This window comes from Alexandromys fortis, unplaced genomic scaffold, assembly GCF_014885135.2.
Source record: "Alexandromys fortis isolate MF-2015 unplaced genomic scaffold, M_Fortis_MF-2015_v1.1 scaffold_31, whole genome shotgun sequence".
Lineage (NCBI taxonomy): Eukaryota > Metazoa > Chordata > Mammalia > Rodentia > Cricetidae > Alexandromys > Alexandromys fortis.
This window is the reverse complement of record NW_026067974.1, coordinates 15,029,036-15,048,917: the sequence shown is the minus strand read 5'-3', so window position 1 is coordinate 15,048,917 and position 19,882 is coordinate 15,029,036. Positions and strand designations below refer to the sequence as shown.

The following is a 19,882-nucleotide window of genomic DNA, read 5'->3' as shown; positions in this document are numbered from 1 at the left end:
TCACTGTATTCCCCAGGCCATGGGGAGAGGGACAGGCTGGAGCGAGAGCTGCTGGGGCCTCCTCTCCAGTGCGATCTGGGTTTTGTCCAAGACAGCCAGGGGTGGCTACAGGAGGTGCCATGGCCTTTGCCTTAAAGCTGGTGCCAACACTAATTCCTAAGGTCCCTTCTCCTTAAATGTGGAGGGAGCAAGCCCAGCAGGGCACATTCCAGTGACAGGCAGCCCTAGAGATGAATACCAGGGTGCTGCCTGCCCCTGTGACACGGGGAAAGTGTCACCTAGAGAATCGTGGGCTCCAGCCTGTCAGTAAGGACCCTTAATGGGACTGTTAGGCTGTGGCGTTTTAGATTCCATAGGGTGGCAGTATTAGCCATGGGCAAGGTGGGGGTGGGGCTAGGCTGGCCTTGCACTGGCTCCAAGTCCTATAGAAACCAAAGCTTGAGGCTAGGACACCATTCCTGCCACCTCAAGGCCCAAAGCAGAAAGTGCTGGCTTCTCTTTGCTCTGTTTCTTTGGAAGGGCTTTGCTTCTCTGATGGATGGATTTACATGTTTAAAAAAATTATCAGGATCTGGAGTGGCCTAGGGAAGATGGGCAATGCAGGCAGACCACAAGCCCTGGCGGGGACACAGCTGAAGCCAAGTCCAGTCGGGATGTGCTAGCTGTAGGGGACTGGAAAGGACCACGGGTCAGGATGGGTAATTTCCACAGGAAGAGAACAGTGAAAAGCAAACAGGTTACGGGGCCTGGCAACCTGTCCTGTTGGAAAAAAGCACCGCTAGGGGGAGCCGGAGGTCCCAGAAGAGCTTTGCCTCCCCCGCTAACCCACAGTACTGCAGCAGCATTCTTTAGCTGGGCCTGGTGGGGCAGGCCTTTAATCCCAGCTACTTGAGAGGTTGGAGCAGGACAAGTTAAAGGGCCAGCCTTGGATTCCTCCTGAGACTGTCTCAAATAAAAGGTCAAACGAGGGCTAGGATCAGTAGGTAAGTGCTCGCTGCAGAATTGCTGACCAGAGTTCAATGCCTGGAAGGGGAGAAGAGGACCCCTGAGGTAGGTGTGCTTCCACCATCTCACTCCCTCACCACACACACACACACACACACACACACACACGCACGCACGCACGCACTGGTGGCAGAGTTTGCTGAGCATGTGTAAGATTCTTCTTACTGATGCCTCAGTGCCGGCTCCTCTGTGGGATGGGAAAGGCTAGGGAGAAGTCATCTTGTAAGGCTGGCCTGGTGATGGTGGTTCTGGGGAGCGGGGCTTTCCTGTCACCTCGCCCTAGCCTGGGCCCTGCTCCACTGCCACCTGCTGCCGACCAGAGGAACACCAGGAGAGACCAGTCCTTTGAGCTGCTTCCTTTATTAAAAACAAGTGGAACAACGTGTTTGGTATCTCTGCCCCCCACCCCCACCCCGGCAATGAGCGCCCCCAGTACAGCCCAAAGAAAAGCCAAAACAAAAGTGAAGCCCTCTCCCTGGCCCCAGATGCAGCACCTGCTTGCCAGTCAGTCAGTCTAAGTCAATGAGACTGTCCTAAATCTCCTTAGGTGAGTGTCTGGAGACCGGCTTCCGCTTTGCAGAAGGACAAGACAGGTCTCCGGTTCCAGGGCAGGCCAACCACGCCACAGAGACACTCTAGTTCCCTTTCCTGACCTGAGAGTCTCTCTCTCTTAGGCTGTAGACAGGCCAATGAAAACTGTCCAGGGCCTTCAGGCCCCCAGGTTGGTTTCATGCTGGTCATCTTTGGAGACAGAATTCAATACCACAGAGACCTGCTTCAGAGTGCCAGCATGTAAGGAGGACAAATGGCAGAAAGAAGGGCAAGGCCTGAAATTTTCCATTAAAAAAAAAAAAGTGTTAGCAGAGCTCGGTGTGAGTCAACCTTCAGACGCCAACAGCTCCAGACACAGGCACGATGGGGAGTGAGCCCCATGGAGGCCTCATCCAGGGTTAAGGCTTTTCTACCCAGCTCACTTCCTACAGACTGGAATTCATGGTAGAGCCAATCCAAAGGCAGGGAGGGAAGGTCTTCAGACATGACGGAGGGCTGGGACCAGGCCCACAGAGGCCTTCTAACAGTGGTTGCCTGAGACAGGTCAGCTTGGCGGCCCCAGGGCCCTTCTTGTTTGGTTCAAGCCAGTCACAGGGCTGCCATTCTTCTAAGACTGTGGAGCAGCTTTGACCCCCATGACGGTGCACTTTAGCCCCTGTTCCCATGAGGGTTGAGTGAAGACACCAGGACAGTTTGGATAAAAACAAGACTTCAAAACAACCCTGAGCCAACTCCCGCAGACCCGGGCAGGGCGCCCATCATGAGGCAGCAGCAGAAGCAGAGCAAGTCACCTGGTTTGGGGAACAGAGTTGTTGCCGGCGGATCGGTTTCTTCCAGGGCAGCCCCTGGGATTCACTGTTTTGTTCCATGACCGGGTTCAATGAAACCAAAGCTCACTCCAGATTTGTATACCCCAAATCTCAGGCAATTTGAGCTGAGAGCTGGCTCCCAACTGATGAAGATGAAGAGAGGCCTTTCCACACTCCAGGCCCGCCCAAGCAGGAAAGACTGGAGTGCTTTGTTCCTTAGGAGTACGGGCACTTAGAAAACACCACATCTGATGACTATGAGGCTGAGGGGAGCCCCTGCCTCTCTGACTCCTCCCATCTGTAGAACTCAGTGCACATTTTGCCAAGAGCAGCGGCTTCTTTGGTCTGAGTACCTTGGCGTCACAAGTCAGCCCCCGTCGCTGGCACTTGCAGCTCGCAGCACAGGACAGTGACAGGAAGAAGGGTCCTAGAGCCCTCTGAGGAGAAGCCCGCGGCAGAGCTCCTGCCCACAGCAGCAGTCTACGAAGCAGGTGGCATCCCAAGCACACATTCCCTCAGCTAAGGAGATGCAGCGGTAGCTTCTGTAGAAGTTGCAGCCTGACGCAAACCCCTGCTCGCCTGCAGAACAGCTTCAGTTCCGGGGACAAGGCTGAACCTGGCTCGTGGCTAAGGCTTCTTTCCCCTACAAGCTCCCCCCCACCCGCCCCCAAGATGCCAAGAGGTGAAAGAATAAGGAAACCCCCACTACATATCATTTGGGGCTTTCTCCTAGAGCACAGGTTACGAGGAGCTGGATGTGGCCTGCTAACAGTACAGCCCAGTCCTCCTAGGCCACCTGGCTGAACCCCACTGTAGAACGCCCACATGGGCAGCCATGTGCTCAGGGGCTTGATCACTTCTAGAGGACCATCACTGCCACCACAAAAACACACACAACAGCACTGGTGGTAATCAGACAGTGGTGATGTGCCAAGTCTAGATCGTCTCTAGTGACTGTTTCTTGCCGCCACTGTGGGCTGCACGTCCTGGAAAAGAGACAGCGGATGGGTGCAACGGCAAAGGCAGGGGCTGGAGGGCCCGGGCATCACCACACTACCCCTGCTCAGCCTCCCTGGCATACTCTCTCTTTGCACCAAGATGCCAGCTTGCACTGACATGGTCTCCACAAGATCCAGATACTATGAAGAGGTCCAAGGTCCCTTTGAAATAGCCGACCATCCTAGGTGGTGAAGGCAAAGTCTCACAAGGAACGTGTGCCTGGAAAGTTGGCACCAGCCGGCTCAAAAGCCTTTAAAATCACTTGGTCGGATCATCTCCTACGGGAGAAGGTCCAGGAGGTGGAAGAGGGACTCAATTAAGGAAATCTGTTTCCATGATTGTCACCACTTCCTAGTCTCAGAATGCAGTAGTCTGGCCTCTTCCCAGGGCAGCCCACCCCAGGAGCTTGTCTTGCCATCCTGGAGACACAAGCCCTCTCCTGAGCTAGCAGCCCCTCCACCTTCCCTTCTTGTTCAAAGCCAGCCAGGCAGCCAATTCCAAAGGGGGACCGGGTGAGGCTCCCTAGATCCCCTTTCTCCTGCTCCCCGAGAACAGCCACCTGCTTCTGAAGAAACAGTAACTGTGCCATACATGTCTGTCTGCCACTGTCCTTGGGCTCAAATTTTGTAGAATGACTGGATTCAGCTTCTTTTTTCATTAGAGACCAACATCCTTGTACATTTGGAACATGAAAGATATTTAAAATATTTATATATATATAATATATATACTTTTATTATTCACCCGTTAACTCCATAATATGCCAATCACGAGCTAGGTTCAGCAGTTACATTCCCTTGATCACGGCTGCACGAGGATGCTATTCACTGAAAACAGGGAGACCAGAAACATGGCCAAAGGTGACATCACGCAGCCTACGCCATTGCAATATAATTGTCAAGTTCGCTGGCGGTTTGATAAAGCCGGTTCAGTTCTGTTCTGTTTGCCAGAAATCTCACATTTGTGAAAGCTGGACCGACAAGTGGTGGGGTTCCGCTTCCTGGTCTGAATTCTCAGCACTGGCAACTGGTTACTGTAACACCAACCCAACCTAGGAGAGCCAACGGGGGAAAAGTCATGTTGAGTTGACAATGTCAGTTGACAATGTTCCTCTCTCCCCATCCTGTGATTCAGTCCCACCGAGCTCAGAGGAAAACATCTGCTGCGGGAGGGCAGACGCTGTGCGCAGGCTTCACCAGCCTTCGCGGGGTGCACACTTCTATCAGACCCTTAAAGGAAGGCAGCTGCGGCAACCTGAAGAACACTGCACCCACGCACCCAGCTCATGGTATGCCGAGGAGGTGGGGATCAAGGGACAGGAAAGGGCCACACTGAGACAAGAACGGCAGCCCAGGACAGGACACAGGCCCTGACTGGCTAACCATGTGTGGTTCAGCTCATGAGTTCCTCAAAACCGTGGGCCTGACGGCGCAGGCCTGTGACTCTAGCTCTTCGACAACAGGAGGCAGGAGAACCTCAAGTTCAAAGTCTGAGGTTAAGGCCAGCCTGGGCAACTTAGTGAGATCCTGCACCCAAAGAAGAACAAAGTATGGTGTCACACCTTCAGTCCCAGCATTGGGAGGCAAAGGCAGGTGGACTCTTTGACCAGTGAGTTCGAGGCCATTTTGGTCAACATGGCAAGTTCTAGGCTACATAATGAGACCCTGTCTCAAATTAAATACATACATACATACATGCATACATATATTTTTAAATTTAAAGAAGACTTGTCTCTGATGTATGAGCGGGCTCTTTGGAACCTATCCCTCATGGTGGGATGCCTTGCCCAGCCTTGATGCTAGGAGGAGGAGCTTGATTCTGCCTCAACATTATAATGCCATGCTTTGTTGAAGCCCATGGGAGGCCTTACCCCTTCTGAATGGAGATGGAGCAAGAGTGGATGGGGAGGCGGGAATGGGAGGAGAGGAGGGAGGGGAAACTGGCTGGTGTGTAAAATAAATAAATAAATTAAAAAAGAAAGAAAGAAAGAAAACAAATAAAGAAAAGAAAAAAAATTCAAGGCACACAGTTATCTAACATACGTGAGGCTGTAGGTTCAACTCCAGGACCAGTAAACAACAAAAACGACAGCATCGGATGCCCTGCCCCAACAGACAGAAGAGAGGCTCCTTGCCTGTCCATCCTCACAAGCTGGCCTGGTCATCAGATGGACCTGACTTTTCAAGGCCTAAGCACCAACTGGAGGCCTAGACTGATGCAGTATTTCTGTGCTGTTTTACAACGCTGGAGCCGCCGGCTGTGACATACATACCTTCTCTGCCCCCATGCTAGGGCACTTCCAATTGTACAGATAATACTGCAGGTTGCCATCCCCTATGCCAAACTTAAGCTTCTCCAGGAATGTTTTGTTCTCCATGAGATCCAGTGCATTGAACACGTCGAACCCTTTCTGCAGGGTAGCAAGGAGAAATGACAAGAGGTGAGGCCAGGAAGGCTGCTCCCTCCCCCCCCTTTCCCCTGCTGTCCAACAGGCAGCCAGCCATAAGGCATTTCCTTTGGAGGCTCCAGCTACATCCTGGTCAGCAAACTCCAGTTAGCACTGAGGTCTCCAGATGTACTAACTTCCAAGACCATCCTCAGGCCACTCACAGACCATCCTTCCTCAGTGTCTCTCTGAGAGGATCAAAGCTGGAGCCTGCTCCTCCCCAAAGAGTCAGTTCCTATCAGCCTCCTAACTCTATGGCCACTCAACTCCCAGCTTCCCAGTTATGACATGCATTACAGGCTGCTTGACACTGTGACAAGGACACTTCTAAAATCTCACCAACTTGATCTGTTCTCACGGAGAAGGACTGGCCTGCCTACAGAGGCTGGCCTAGGTCCAAGTAGGCATAGGAACCTTGAGAAGAAGAGCAAGAAGACCGCCTCCGCCTTCCAGCCAGCCACTGCAATCATTCACCAGGGCAGAGCCCAGGCTCCCCTCCCATGCTGCAGAGCCAAAAGAACCCTAACCCTGAAGCTGGCTGCCCAGTCAGCTCCCCAAACAAGGAGTGCAGTGACTTTGACCTCTTCTAGACTGGAGTGTGTGGCTGAGAGCTGCTGGGACTCTGAGAGAGGGGACTAAGGAAGCTCAAGGCCTCCCAGCCCATGGGTAGCAAACTCCTGAGCCGTGATCACTACTGCTAAAAGGCCCTCCCTCGAGTTTCCCCAGACCTCTGGTCTGGTCTACTCCTTACCATTTTGGCTAGAACAAGGGCGTCGCTCATAAGGTCTAGAAGAGGGGTCTGGGTGTGGACGTTGTAGAAGGAGTAAGCAGCTTTTAGACTCTTGTGGGTTGGATGGTTCATGATGGTGGAGGGAAGCGTATAAAAGCTCAGGAAATCAGTCACTTCACCGTTCGCATTCTGAAGGAAAGATGAAATAAACAGGCATCATCACACATGCAGACAACAGGCAGGCAGCCCAGTGACCATCTTACTCTCACACCATTTTCCTTTTCCTTCCGTCCATCCATCTTTCTTTCTCCTTGTTGTCTTTTTTTTTTGTTTGTTTGTTTTGTTTTTTTGAAACAGGTTTCTCCAGGTAGCTTTAGGGGTCTGCCCTGGAACTCACTCTATAGACCAGGCTGCACAGAGATCCGCCTACCTCAGCCTCCCGAGTACTGGGAGTAAATAAAGGCGTGCGCCACCACCGCCCAGCTCTCACCCCATGTTCAGGCAGCTGAAGGGGTGAACACTGCATGTACGACAAGAGGCTAAGGGCTCTCGAGGACAACCAGGCTGGACTGTGGGCTAAGAAACTCTGCTGGGCATGGCCAGGAATTTCTTCATGTGGCTGGCATTCTCAGACTTCGGCTTCAGTAGCTCGCCTGGTTAGGAGGTGTGGTGCTCTCTATTCTGTATTGTGCAGAGGCGGGGGATCAGAGGGATCTTTCAACAAATGTAAACTACGACCCCGGTTTGTTGAGGACCAAAGACTTCAGGAAGCCTAACATGGTGATACCAGCTCTCTGGGAACCCAGCTGTTTCTCTGGGATTGGATGGCCAACTCACCTCTACCACAAAAGTGTCAATGATGTTTTCTTGGGGGTAGAACCAGTGCTCCACCTCCTCCTGGCTCATGACCGGCGTGAGGTGGAACTGCTTCAAGTACCTGGTGAGCAGCTGGTGCACCACTGGAATGTCCTTCTTCTCCATTGGTCGTAGCCCAGCTGTCTTGGGGGTCTGGAAGGAGGACGGAAAAGATGGCATCAGATGTGCCTATCAGCCTGGACCTGTCCACAGAGGCCTTCAAGAGCAAAACCCAGGCCATCCTCAGCATCACCCCTAGACCTTAGAGTACCCAGACTCAGCCTACCTCTGGGAATCTGGCTCATTCTTCCCTCCTTGGCAGGGCTAATGTTGGGGCAGAGCCGGTGACATTTGTTTCTATCTATGTGGGTCTAGTTTACCCTAAGAAAATACAGGCCTCCCTCCCTTCCTTGTGTCTCTCTCTACAAAGCATGTGACCTGTTACCCTAGGGCCAATCGAATTCAGTGGAAGGAAATCACATGATCCTGCGGAACAAGTCCTAGGGCTAACAGACTATCACCAGAGGCTCAGGCCACACAAGAGTGCTGGTCCAATCTGAAAATAGCAAAGTCACAAATGATACATGCCTGTTACTGCCTGATACAACCAGGACAGGGACCACTTTACAACTTCAGTGTGGAGCTGGGGAGATGGTGAGTGGGTAAAAGTGCTTACTGAGTAAGTGTGAGGACCTGAGTTCGAATCCCCACAACCCAAGTAAAAGCCAGATGCAATAGTGTAAGCACCTAATGCTCCTCCAGGGAGAAAAGAGGCAGAGAAAGCAGGAATGCAGAGTAACTTGGGCCAGTTAGCCTGGGGTCCACATGCTAACATAAAGAGACCCTACCGTAAGACAAAGCAGAAGGCAGAGAACGACACTGGAGATTGTTTAGACACACAAATGCATGTACACAAAACTTCAGTCTGGACCTCTACCCTTCAAATTTCCTTGATAATCTTGATCTCTCTAGGAAATGTCTGCTGACCACATTCATCACGGCTGTCCCCACAGTGACCTCTCAAACCCTGAAATATAACCACATTGGGTTTCTTACCCAAATGTAGGGAGATCCACATACTCTTTTTTTAAAAATATTTATTTATTTATTTATTATGTATACAATATTCTGTCTGTGTGTATGTCTGCAGGCCAGAAGAGGGCACCAGACCTCATTCCAGATGGTTGTGAGCCACCATGTGGTTGCTGGGAATTGAACTCAGGACCTTTGGAAGAGCAGGCAATGCTCTTAACCACTGAGCCATCTCTCCAGCCCCCCACACATACTCTTTTGTATCCCAGAACACCTGAATATGGCTCTCTACCTGCCTAGGATGAGGGAGAGGTAACAGCACGACACGGGAGAAGACGAGAAGACATCTCCTACAGACCTTTTTTTCCCAGTCTCTTCTTTCTCTCCTTCCTCCCTTTCCTCCTCTCTCTTTTTCTCTGTCTCTCTGTCTGTCTCTCTCTCTCTTTTGAGACAGGGTCTCATGTAGCCCAGGCTGGCCTTATACCAAGACTGGCCTTGAATTCCTCACCTTCCTCTTCCTGACTACTGGGATCACAGGCACAAGATACCACACTCAGCTTTCCAAATCTGTTTTGGCAATATGTACTACGAAGTAGCACTCTCTCAAGACAGGACAATGAACCTAATACAGCGTGAGACTAAGCCAAGGCGAGAAAGCCCATGTACAGATTGACCGATTCAACCTAGCAGACGTTTGAGCAGCAAGCACTATTTGAGGATTGACAGGCACCCGGATGTGCTCTGAGGCCAGGTCACAGTTCAGCCCTGAAAGCAGGCATGACTAGAGAACGAGACACCCATTTCTTTGGGAAAGTAGGCAGACTGAGATCTAGAACCGAAAACCTGGTTACTCCAGGCTGTGCAATCCCTCTGAGCCACTCTGGGTGTGGGGGAGGGAGCAGAAATCTGGGTTCTTGCTGGGGTGGTGGTGGCACATGCCGTTAATGCCAGTCAGCAGGGATGCCAAGCCAGGCAGAGATTTGGGAAAACCAAGAAAATGAAACAAAAAGAACCCTTGTAGACAGTGAGACCCAAGAATCTGGTGACTAGGGGCTCCCCCAATCCCCGCGCCTGCCCCCCCAGCCCCACGCCTGCCACCACCCAAGCCCCACTGGCCTCCGGCAGTCGGTACAGCTTCATGGTGCGCTGCATGGTCATGTTTCTGCTCAGGTGGGAGAACTTCACTTCAATCAGTTTCCGAGGGTTTAGAGACCGATGCCAGTACCTGTAGGGACACAAATGTCCTGTCTGACCTCAGAGGACTCTGGCCGGTCCTGCTAATTAGGAGGACAAGGGCAGGGGACCTCCAGACGGTGAACAGGTGTCATGAGTCCCTTTTTGGAGGCACAGGCTCAGCTTTCTCCAGTGGTCAGAGCTGCCAAGGGCCCTCCAAGAACTTGTCCTCCCTAGTTTTCCATTTCAAAAGCCATTCTCCTGTAGAGCAGCTGTGTGGGGAGCACAAGCAGCTCAGGAGCCAGGTCAGATAAGACTGGCAGATGCGGCCATCCTCTCCTCAGCCGCTCCTCTATTCACCTGGGGTTATGAAGTTTGCGGTTCTCTAGGCGGAGATTATTCTATTGTTTTAAGCAATTTTCCAAGGTGGAGGTTGTCCTTAGATCACACAGGGATCAGACAAGCTCCCTCTGATCCACAAAATATTCATAAATGAAGCCAAATACTTAAAACTTAAAGGCATTTTCTGTAAAAACCCAGGTTTGGCCTCATCCTTAAAAACAAAACCGGTGGCAATCCGATTTGAGAATTTCTTTCCAGTTGGTCTGAACCACACCCTCCCCCACATTCCCAAAATGTTCTCCACCTGGCTCCTGCTAGTCACCCAGACACCCACACCCCACTGAGCAGGCACAGAGCAGGGCAATGCCGTGCTCAGTGACATTACTCTCTGTCAGGGCCAGGCACCTGCATTCCCAAGACCCACAGGAAGCAATTTTTACCTGCAGGTGCCAACAGGCTTTGGCAATACCACTCCCGCGGTGTAAACAGCTTGGAAAATGCCCTCCAGGTGGACCCGCCGGGTTATCTCGCGGATCAAGACTGGAGCCACCCTCTTGGAGCGCAGCTTCTTGTGGACGCACAGGAAGTTAATTTCCACCATCTTCTTCTCTCTGAAGGAGGCAAAATGCTGGCTGCCAAGGCGTTCCCCACGACGTGGTAGGAACCCTTCAGCGGAGCCACACCTGCAGGGAGCACTGCTGCCATCTGCACCAGCAGCGACTGGGGATCCCACCCACTACCGCTTTCCAGCTTGCCTCGCATCCTCCGCTTCAGAGGGAAGAGGGAAGCCTGCAATTGCCTTTATCTGAAGGCAGCACGAGCTCTCCCTGTGGAATCCCTGAGTGGGCTGCAGAGTTCCACCTGTAGCAGACACCCAAGTAGCATTAAGAAACCCCAGAGTAAATCAAGGCTAATCTAGGTCTGAGACAAGGTTGATCTTGAACTCTCTTAAGTAACTCAGGCCAGCCTTGAGCCATCGCCCCTCCTTCCCCTACCACCCAAGACACAGTTTAGACTAGAGGCTTGTACCAATACTGACGGATACTCTAAGACTTTGATTCACCACACAGCCTGCAGACCCAGGAGACTGCAGCGATGACAGTGAGCCCATCTCCATCTGGGTCACACTGGCTCCTGCCCATTTCTGAAGCTGTCCAGTGTCTCACGTGACTGGGGCAGGGACGGCCTTAGGTCACAGAAAAGGCTACTGTTTGATTGGGGGCTTCACCCCAGCCCCCTGGCATCCACCTTAAAATGTTGGGTGGAAAGTTCCATTTCAAAGCTCCCTCCCCTGGGAGTTTTGCATCAGTAAAAACTCCACCTCCAAGAAAGTCCACCAAGAGGTGACCACTCTCACAGGCTATTTAAATTACCCCCCCAGAATGAATAAGTGGTCTACCAGTTTCCGTGGTCGTTCCGGTTCTCCTTTCCTCCCTCCGTGTTCTCCCGTGGAGCCACCCAGGAGTGTTGGCATTCATTAAACCTGGGCATCTTCTAATTTGGTCTGATCTGGTTTGATTTGGATTATTGCATCGGAGGAGAGGTTTGTCAGCTAAGGAAAAATACTTAACAGCTAGCTACCAGCTACAACTCAGAGAGTCTCACTATGGAGCCTTATGTAACTTGCTATGAAACTTGCTATGTAGATCACGCTTGAACTCACGGAGATCCACCTGCCTCTGTCACCCAAGGCTGGGATTAAAGGGCCACCATGCATGTCAAACACATGGTTCCCACGGTGAGTTTTAGTCCCAACATACGGATGCTTCACTGGGCCCTCCACTGTCCTTTCATAGGTAAACATGTAGCTTTCTTCTCACTCCCAGACGCTTACGTGTCGTAGATGTGGATGTTTGCTGGGATGGCACTAATGAACCCAACCAGTTTCCGACTTGAGACCACTCGAACCCCGCAGTGCCACTGTGGGAGCCAGCCAGGTGGCCGGAGAGCCCTGGAAGAAAGACAAGGACAGACGCTGTGCTACCGCTAACAGCAGGCTGGAGAGCCGCTTAGGCTCCAGAGCCATGACCTGGTTCTAGCACTTCCCTGGACTCCACAACTAACTACCTCCTTTTTAGACTCCAAGAGAATCAAACCACAGGCATTTCTCGGAAGCATCTTTTTCTCAGTCATGCTGGAGATTTTGCCCAGTCTTGCACATATATTCTAGCAAGTTCTTTGGCACTAAGCCTTTATTTGTCGTTTTTCTCTAGCAGGTTCTCTATGTACCCCAGGCTGACCTCAAACTTGTGACCATCTTGGCTCTGCCATAAGTACACCCCTATGCTAAGTTCTGTGTTTTTATTTTCTGAAACAGGGCCTTACTATGTAGCCTCAGCTGCCCTGGAACCCTCTATGCAGAACAGGTTGGCCTTGAATGCATAGAGATTTGCATGTCTCTACCTCCTAAGTACCGGTTTTAAAGGCATGTGCCACCATGCCTAGCCTCTATGTTCATCTCAGAGCTGAGCTGGAGGACTTCCATCCGGAGGCTGGTGGTCTTTTGGTTAGGGACTAACTTGGAAACCCTGAGCTTTGCCATCTGTGTCTCCGAGTGTCTCTGCTCTCACTGCTTCCCCTACGCACTGGGGTAATCCCGCTCGACTTCAGCCTCGTGAGTCTATCTTCTTAGAAGCTAAACTAGCTAAGGCTAGTGGACGGCTCGTCCAGGAAAGGCTATTTTCTACAATGAGCATGCCCATTAGCTGGGTGGTGAAGAACTTTCTTTCAAATCTTAGTAGGTCTCATCTGCCCTTCTTTACTTCAAAAGGTCGCCATATGGTAGAGGATCTGGGTACCAACTCCGCATGTTCCCACAGCCAATCTATTTTAAGGAAGGCTTCAGTCCTAAGCACCACTAAGCAAGTCTCCAGATGCACGAACAAGCACACAGCAGCTGGCCACTCAAAGGCTGGCTCTCGGGAAGGATGAGAACTCCATGTTCCTTTGTGGTTCTGCTATCTGCTTTGCCCTTAAAACTGGAAGAGATCTCGGAGCTGGCTAGGCTATTACCAGACACAGGTCTTTTTTTGAGCTAGCCTCCAGAACCATGAGAAATAAATTTCTATTGTTTACAAGTTAAATAAAATTATAATAAAGACACCCCTTACAACTTACCACAGGAGAAACTCTGGGGAGTAATCGAATCGGAACATGTTATCGTCATCTTCCACGTAGTTCTCATTCAGGAGGGTGTAGAGTTCTTTCAGCTGCAGAGAAACAAGTAGCTCACTGAGGTGTTCTGACAAGTGGACGCCAACACCAATGCCCTGTGGCTCTGAGTGTCACAGAAGGACAAGGCTAACCACGAAAACCACCTCAAGCCTCACAAACCGGTGTCGTCTCAGGCATGGCAAGGATTCTTTTCAAACAAGTGCCCATGGTTGTGATAAGACACAGAGCCACTAGGGGGCAGAGCCACAGACTTCAGAACACAGCATCTAGAATATCATGTCAGAGAAAGCGTCCCGTTTTCAGTGAACATGCTTTGGAGAAAGGATTTTGGGGGTTAATGCTGTGGGAAACCTACACTGTAGAGATTTGTCACTCATACTGGCTTAATAAAATGCTGATTGATCAAGAAACTACTTCACTGCCATATTAAAACAGAAAAGTTTTGTTTTTATCATCTAGTCCAGATTTCTGTCCTTTTTCTGCCCTTGCAGCAGTCTCCGCCAGCTTACTGTACAGAGCTGTCCTCTGACCTCCACAGGTACGCTGGGGATCACGAGCACTGTCCCTCTCTATCGCCTGTCCCCCAGCCCCCCTCCCAAAACAGATCTGTTCCTAAACCAGGTATGGTGGAGGTGGTGATCAGAAGTTGGGGAGGGGGAGAATATTCACATTTTCATCATTCCTTACAAAGAAAGAAAGTCCAAATTCCTCAGTCCCTGATGTTAAAACAAGAGGTAACAGGTGTGACGGTGCAGTCTTGCGATCCCAGCACTCGGGCCTGAAGCAGGGCTGACTCAAATAACAAGGCTGTCTCAAGGGTAAAAAAGAAAGTGGCAGCCGGGCGGTGGTGGCGCACGCCTTTAATCCCAGCACTCGGGAGGCAGAGGTAGGCGGATCTCTGTGAATTTGAGGCCAGCCTGGTCTACAAGAGCTAGTTCTAGGACAGAAACCAAAAACTACGAAGAAATCCTGTCTCAAAAAATCCAAAATAAATAAATAAATAAATAAAAAATAAAATAAAATAAGAAAAGAAAAAAGAAAGTGGCAGCTGGTAGGTTAGTTGTCTACCAGTCCAGTGTGCACAGAGCTCGGGTTCAGTCCCCAGCACCATCATCAGGCGCTGGTGACACAATACCAGCAGATATCTACCTGAAAAGAACAAACCCAAAACAGATGACTGTGATCCCAGCACTCAGAAGGGAGTTGGAACTCCATGAGTTCAAGGCCACCTTGGTCTATAAAGCAAGTTCCAGGCCTGCTAGGGCCAGAGTTAGACCCTGTCTCAAAAACAAGAATCAATCCTATGAATGGATGCACAGTTGTTTATGCACACTCGCGGACATGCACCTGCCTCCACCCCATACATATATCAGGAGTCAAAATGAGGAGCTGGAGAGATGGCTCAGTGGTTAAAAGCATTTGCTGCTCTTCCAGAGGACCCGAGTTCACTTCTCAACACCCAGATCAGGCGGTTCACAACCATCTGCAGCTGTTGCTTCAGGGGATGCAATGCCTCTGACCTCTGTGGGTCCCCCAACTCGTTAAGTACTGTGCTGGCTAGTTTTTGTCAACTTCACACAATCTACACATATCTGCAAGGAGGGAATAGGAATTGAGAGAATGACTCTGTAAGAGTAGCCTGATTCTGTCAGTTATGGAGTTGTGAGCTGAAACAAACCCTTTCCTCCCCAAGTCGTTTTGCTCAGTGTTTTATCATAGTGACAACCCTAAGACACTCACAAACCCACATGCAAACTCATATTAAATATAATTCTTCAAGTTGGGCGGTGGTGTCGCACATCCTAGACACTGGGGAGGCAGATCTCTAGATTAGAGGCCAACCTGGTCTACAGAGCAAGTTCCAGAACTACAGAGAGATCCTGCCTTGAAACAGAAACAAATAAAAGAAATAGAGAAGAAATAAAAGACTATGACGCATTACATCTCTAATGGCATCACTTAGGAAGCTCAGCAGGAGAGCCAACAGTCCAAGGTCAGCCTAGACTACAGTGTAAGATCCTGCCTCAAAAATACTAAAAAAGGGAACAGCAAGATGGAGAGATGGCTCAGTGGGTAAAGCTGACATTCAACATTGGCCTCAGTGTGTTTGTCACAAAGGTGGGAGAGAACTGAATCCACAAAGTTGTCTTCTGACCAGCACGTGTGCCAAAGCATGTGTATGCTCACACACATACATCACACACAAATAAAAATGAATAAAACCAGGTCTCAGCCGGGCAGTGGTGCTGAATGCCTTTAATTCCAACACGTGGGAGGCAAAGAATTCAAGGTCAGGCTGGTCTACTAGTGATTTCCAAGCCAGACAGGGCTACATAATAGAGACCCTGTCTCAAAAAACAAAACAAACAAAAGAATGCAAAAATAACGACAAAGGAATATAAATAATTATAATAATAATGACTCTAAATAACAACAACAACAACAACTCTACAATCAGAAACTTCAGAGGACAGCTTTCAGCCTTACAAGTATGAGACGCTAATGTCTATCGTGGGGAATCTGGGGCATTCCCAGAAGGTACCAGATCTGTGGCTCAGCTCCTAAGAGTCCTGCCTGCAAGCCAGGCCTACTTACCACACCACGATCTCCCAGGTCCAAGGCATCCCAGGTGAAGCCCTGGGGTAGAGTGTAGGGCTCTTGGCGAATGTTGTCCTTGTCAGGTTCCACTGGCCCATGGGTATTTACCACTTCACCTAGAAGAGCACAGCCAGGAGTCAACTGTCGGCCAACACATTCACTGGAAGGCTGGGGATGAGGCTCACCTGCTAGTGTGGTCAATTTGCTTGTACAAGGCCTGGGTGTGAACAAGGCACTACTACCGTGGGCACGCCCACAACAGCACTTGGTAGAGGCCCAAGGGTCAGAACTTCAAGGTCATCTTTTACTACACAGTGAGTTTAAGGCCAGTATGGGCTACATGAGACCTTATATGAAGAAAACAAATCACCAGAGCTAATTTCCCCTGTCCCTAGAACCGTGTAGCTGAAGAACACTCCATGCTCGGCAACTGTAGACTCTTTCTCCAGGCACCTTGGTCCCTAGTTGAAGGCAATGCATGGCAAAGCCTCAGAAGCCTCTCTGGGATCCAGGTGGTTCATTTTTGGAAATCCTTGTAAATCTCCCTTGGGCTCCTGAATGACAAATGCTCGTCACTGCTGATCTGGCTTCCTGCCTCCTGGCTGGTGCAGAGTGTCCTCATGTTCTAGCTCAGACACCCTTCCCTGACCTGGGGAGATTTGTAAGGAGCTGCAACAAGCCTGCCTTTGTGTAAAGAGCAAAGGCCTGGGCTCACTCCTCAGTCAGATGATGGCTTCTAGGAGCCAGGCTCTCTTGGCCTTACAGCCTCAGCTTCCAGCGCTGTGGGCCAGCTAACAGCCCCTGCCAGCTCAGGGCCTCGGTGCGCTTTCAGCCCTACAAATGCCTCCAGGCTGAATCACAGGTCCCTCCCTCTGAAAGGGCCCCTCCTCTGTGGGAGAGCTTGGGAGGCTGAGAAGGGGAGAAGTGAAACTAGATGAGGCTGGAGAGGAAAGAGGCTGTCAAAGAGTCAAAGTTTTGTTTTTTTAAGAGAGAAGAATGCTAAGTAGCCCAGAGGGCTGGCCTTGGGCTCATAGCAATCCTCCAGTCTCAGCCTCCTAATGCTGGATTACAGGTAAGCACCAGATACCCAGCCCTCTTGAGTACTTTTAAGCACCTTCCAGTTGTCCACAGTCCCTTACTTCCTGTACTAGAGGAGTCGAGCCTTCCATGGCAGCGGTGCAGAGCCAAGAGCAGCATAAGATGGAGACCAGCTATGAGTTTGCAGAGGGACAGGTTGAGCTGCGGGGAAGGAAGGCTCCTGCACTCTCAACAAGGAAAGAATGACATGATCTCAAGAGGGACACACTCATTCAGGGCGTGTAACAACTGCTCCTGACCAAAGCTTCTGAAACTGCAAGCCACACTGAGTATGGGGTGTCAAGAAAATTTTGGTAATTGTATAAGGTTTTGAACATACATACAAAAAACAAATTGAAAATTAAACATGTACCAAGCCTATGATATTCTAGGCAGTGTTATGTGGCTTCACTGTTGCCTTGGCTCTGAATACACATGGGCATGTTGCACGCTGCATGCCAACATGCCATGAAATACCAATAAACTGTCATAGAAACGCTGGCTCAGATCAAGACTACTTACTGCAGGGCAGCTGGAAGACGATGTGGTGATTAGGAGCACTGCTATTCTTCCAGAGGACTCTAGCTCAGTTCCAGACACCATGTCAGGTGGCTCATAATGGACCCGTAAGGCCAGTTCCAGGGGATGTGGTACACGGCACCCTTTTCTAGCCTCTGAGGGTAAACATACACCTAACACACACACAGGTGTAGGCACATACAATTTTAAACTTATTTATTTTTTTATGTGTATGAGTGTAGTGTTTTGCCTGCTTGTATGTATATGTACCATGTGTGCCTAGTGCCCATGTAAGTCAGAAGAAGGGGTAAGATCCTCTGGAACTGGAGTTATGGATGGTTTGCATAACATAGGTTCTGGAAACTGAACCTGGGTCCTCTGCAAGAACAAGTGTTCTTAACCATGAGCTATCTCTCCAGCCCCCACATAAATAAAAAGTAAATAAATAAAACATTCTGTTTTACAGCAAAGTCAGACCATGACCAGTGAGATTCAGTTCTTTATGTGAAAATAAAAACATATCTAGCCAGGCAGTGGTGGTACACATCTTTAATCCCAGGACTTGGAAGTAGAGGACTTGTGAATTTCAGGCCAACCTGGTCTACAGAGTGAGTTCCAGTACAGCAAGAGCTGTTTGTTCCACAGAGAAACCCTGTCTCAAAAAACAGCAACAAAAAAAGCATACCCTTATGGAAATGCCTTTTTGAGACGTGATCTCATGTAGTTCAGTCTGATTTCAAATTCACTGCATATTGGCGGCTAGCTTTGAACTCTTGATTTGTTTTAATTTTCCACAATATTTTCATTAGAAAATTTCTTACAATGTATCTGAACACATCCACCACCAAACCTCTCCCATTACCACTTTCTTAACAATTCCCATCCAGCTTGAGATTTTATTTCTCTTTCTCCACTGAGGCCAGTTTTTGTTGCGCAGCTAGTGATGGAGTGGGCTGTTCTGGTGTGCGGTTAACCCGCAGGGGTCAGACCACTAAAGAAAGTTGACCCTCCCTCTCCGAGCAGCTATCAAATGCCAACAGTTCCCACGCAAAGCTGAGGTTTCATCTGGAAGAGCTAGTGTAAGCCTTGCACAGGCTGTCACAACCGCCGTGAGTTCACACATGCCCTGTAGGTCTGCAGAACACTTTCCTTGACGCCACTCCCACTCTTACAACTGTTCTCCTCCTCTGAAGATCCCCGAACCCTAGGAGGAGCGGTGTGACGTGAATACCCCACTTAGGGCCGAGCACCCAGCAGCCCTTTACTTTCTGCACACTGATCAGGTCTCAACTCTGCAAATTACCTTCTACTTCAGGAGAAACTTCTCAGATGAGGGTATTTTTATTAAAGATACATATTTTCCACGAGTGACACATTGTATAAATTGTATAAATCCTAAGAGGTCCTAAGAGGCACTGGATCCCCTGGAGCTGCTACTCCAGAAAAGGAGTCCCAAGTGGAGAAAGTTTAAGATGCGCTGGTCCAGACTGAAAACCGTCTGGAGGACTTCACAAGCAAACTTTCAGGGATTCTAAACTATGAACAATTCTAGGCCTCTTCAGCAGAACAGAGTTTAATTAAAAATCTCCCTAAAGGTGAGATGTGTTAAAAACACAGCATGCTTTTTTATTTTTTGAGACAAGGTCTTGCTACACTATCCAGACTGGCCTTTAACTCATTCTGTCTGTGGCTCAGGCTGGCCTTGACTCTGTGCTGCTTCTGCCTCTATCTCCCAAGCGGCAGGGATAGCAGCTCTATGTCACAAAGAGCTCCAACTCAACACAACATGCTGCATGACCTTTACAGTCAATAGCCCCCACGAACCACGAGAACGGTAGCTCATGCCTGTAATCCCACAGTTTAGACAGCTGAGGCAGTAGGGCTGGCCACAAGTTCAAGGACCCCGTCTTGAAAACAAAAAGCCACTTCAAGATAAACCAAACCTCCCTGTTTAAGTGGGAGAAAAGAAAGTAACCACACAGAGCTATTCTCCGGGTCTGCAGAAGGGAAAGGGGAGGCCTCTGCCGTGAAGAATAGTTTAAGCTTAGAGGGTGAAGGTGGCGCCTCTTATCCCCTGACCCAACGAAACAGAATCCTTAATTTCTGACTGGCCACGGATCAGACAAGACCAAATCTCGACTCATGTCTTCACCAGCTCCTATTCTCTGGGCTGGAGCAAGGTTATTTTCTTCCAAATTCCTCATGAGCCTTCACCCAAGGGACTACCTAAAACCCGGGCCAGATCACAGAGCAGCCTATGGGGACCTCACCCAAGGCAGAGCGAGAGACTCTTCCCATGCTTCTGGCTCCTTACCAGGCTCACTGCAGCTATGGCGAACAGACAGACGAAGGCTTCTGGAATTGGGGCACTTGCATCCCCTCACTGTTCCTTCCCCCTGCTTTATCTCACCCTCGTATCCGTGTTGTTGCCAAGCTGACAACTACATCTCTCCAAAGCAGAGCTTGTTTCGTTTTGTTCTGTTTTGGAGACAGGATCTCTTGACACGACCCTGGCTGTTCTAGAACTTTCTATGTAGACCAGGCTGTTCTGAAGCTCACAGAGATACCTCT

The 19,882-nt window shown here is 49.9% G+C and overlaps 1 protein-coding gene across 1 annotated transcript in view; it reads right to left on the bottom strand.

Annotated features, from left to right (window-relative positions):
* Positions 1–4,082: 4,082 nt before the first annotated feature.
* Positions 4,083–19,882, bottom strand: part of Nmt1 (N-myristoyltransferase 1) — a 34,357-nt gene continuing 18,557 nt past the window's right edge. The window contains exons 4-12 of the mRNA XM_050156562.1: positions 15,713–15,831; positions 13,061–13,152; positions 11,778–11,894; positions 10,384–10,554; positions 9,545–9,653; positions 7,379–7,549; positions 6,563–6,730; positions 5,638–5,775; positions 4,083–4,416 (exon numbers count right to left, since the gene is read on the bottom strand). Coding sequence (XP_050012519.1) covers positions 4,396–4,416; positions 5,638–5,775; positions 6,563–6,730; positions 7,379–7,549; positions 9,545–9,653; positions 10,384–10,554; positions 11,778–11,894; positions 13,061–13,152; positions 15,713–15,831 — 1,106 coding nt within the window. The 3' untranslated portion in view covers positions 4,083–4,395. The remainder of the gene's footprint in view (positions 4,417–5,637; positions 5,776–6,562; positions 6,731–7,378; positions 7,550–9,544; positions 9,654–10,383; positions 10,555–11,777; positions 11,895–13,060; positions 13,153–15,712; positions 15,832–19,882) is intronic.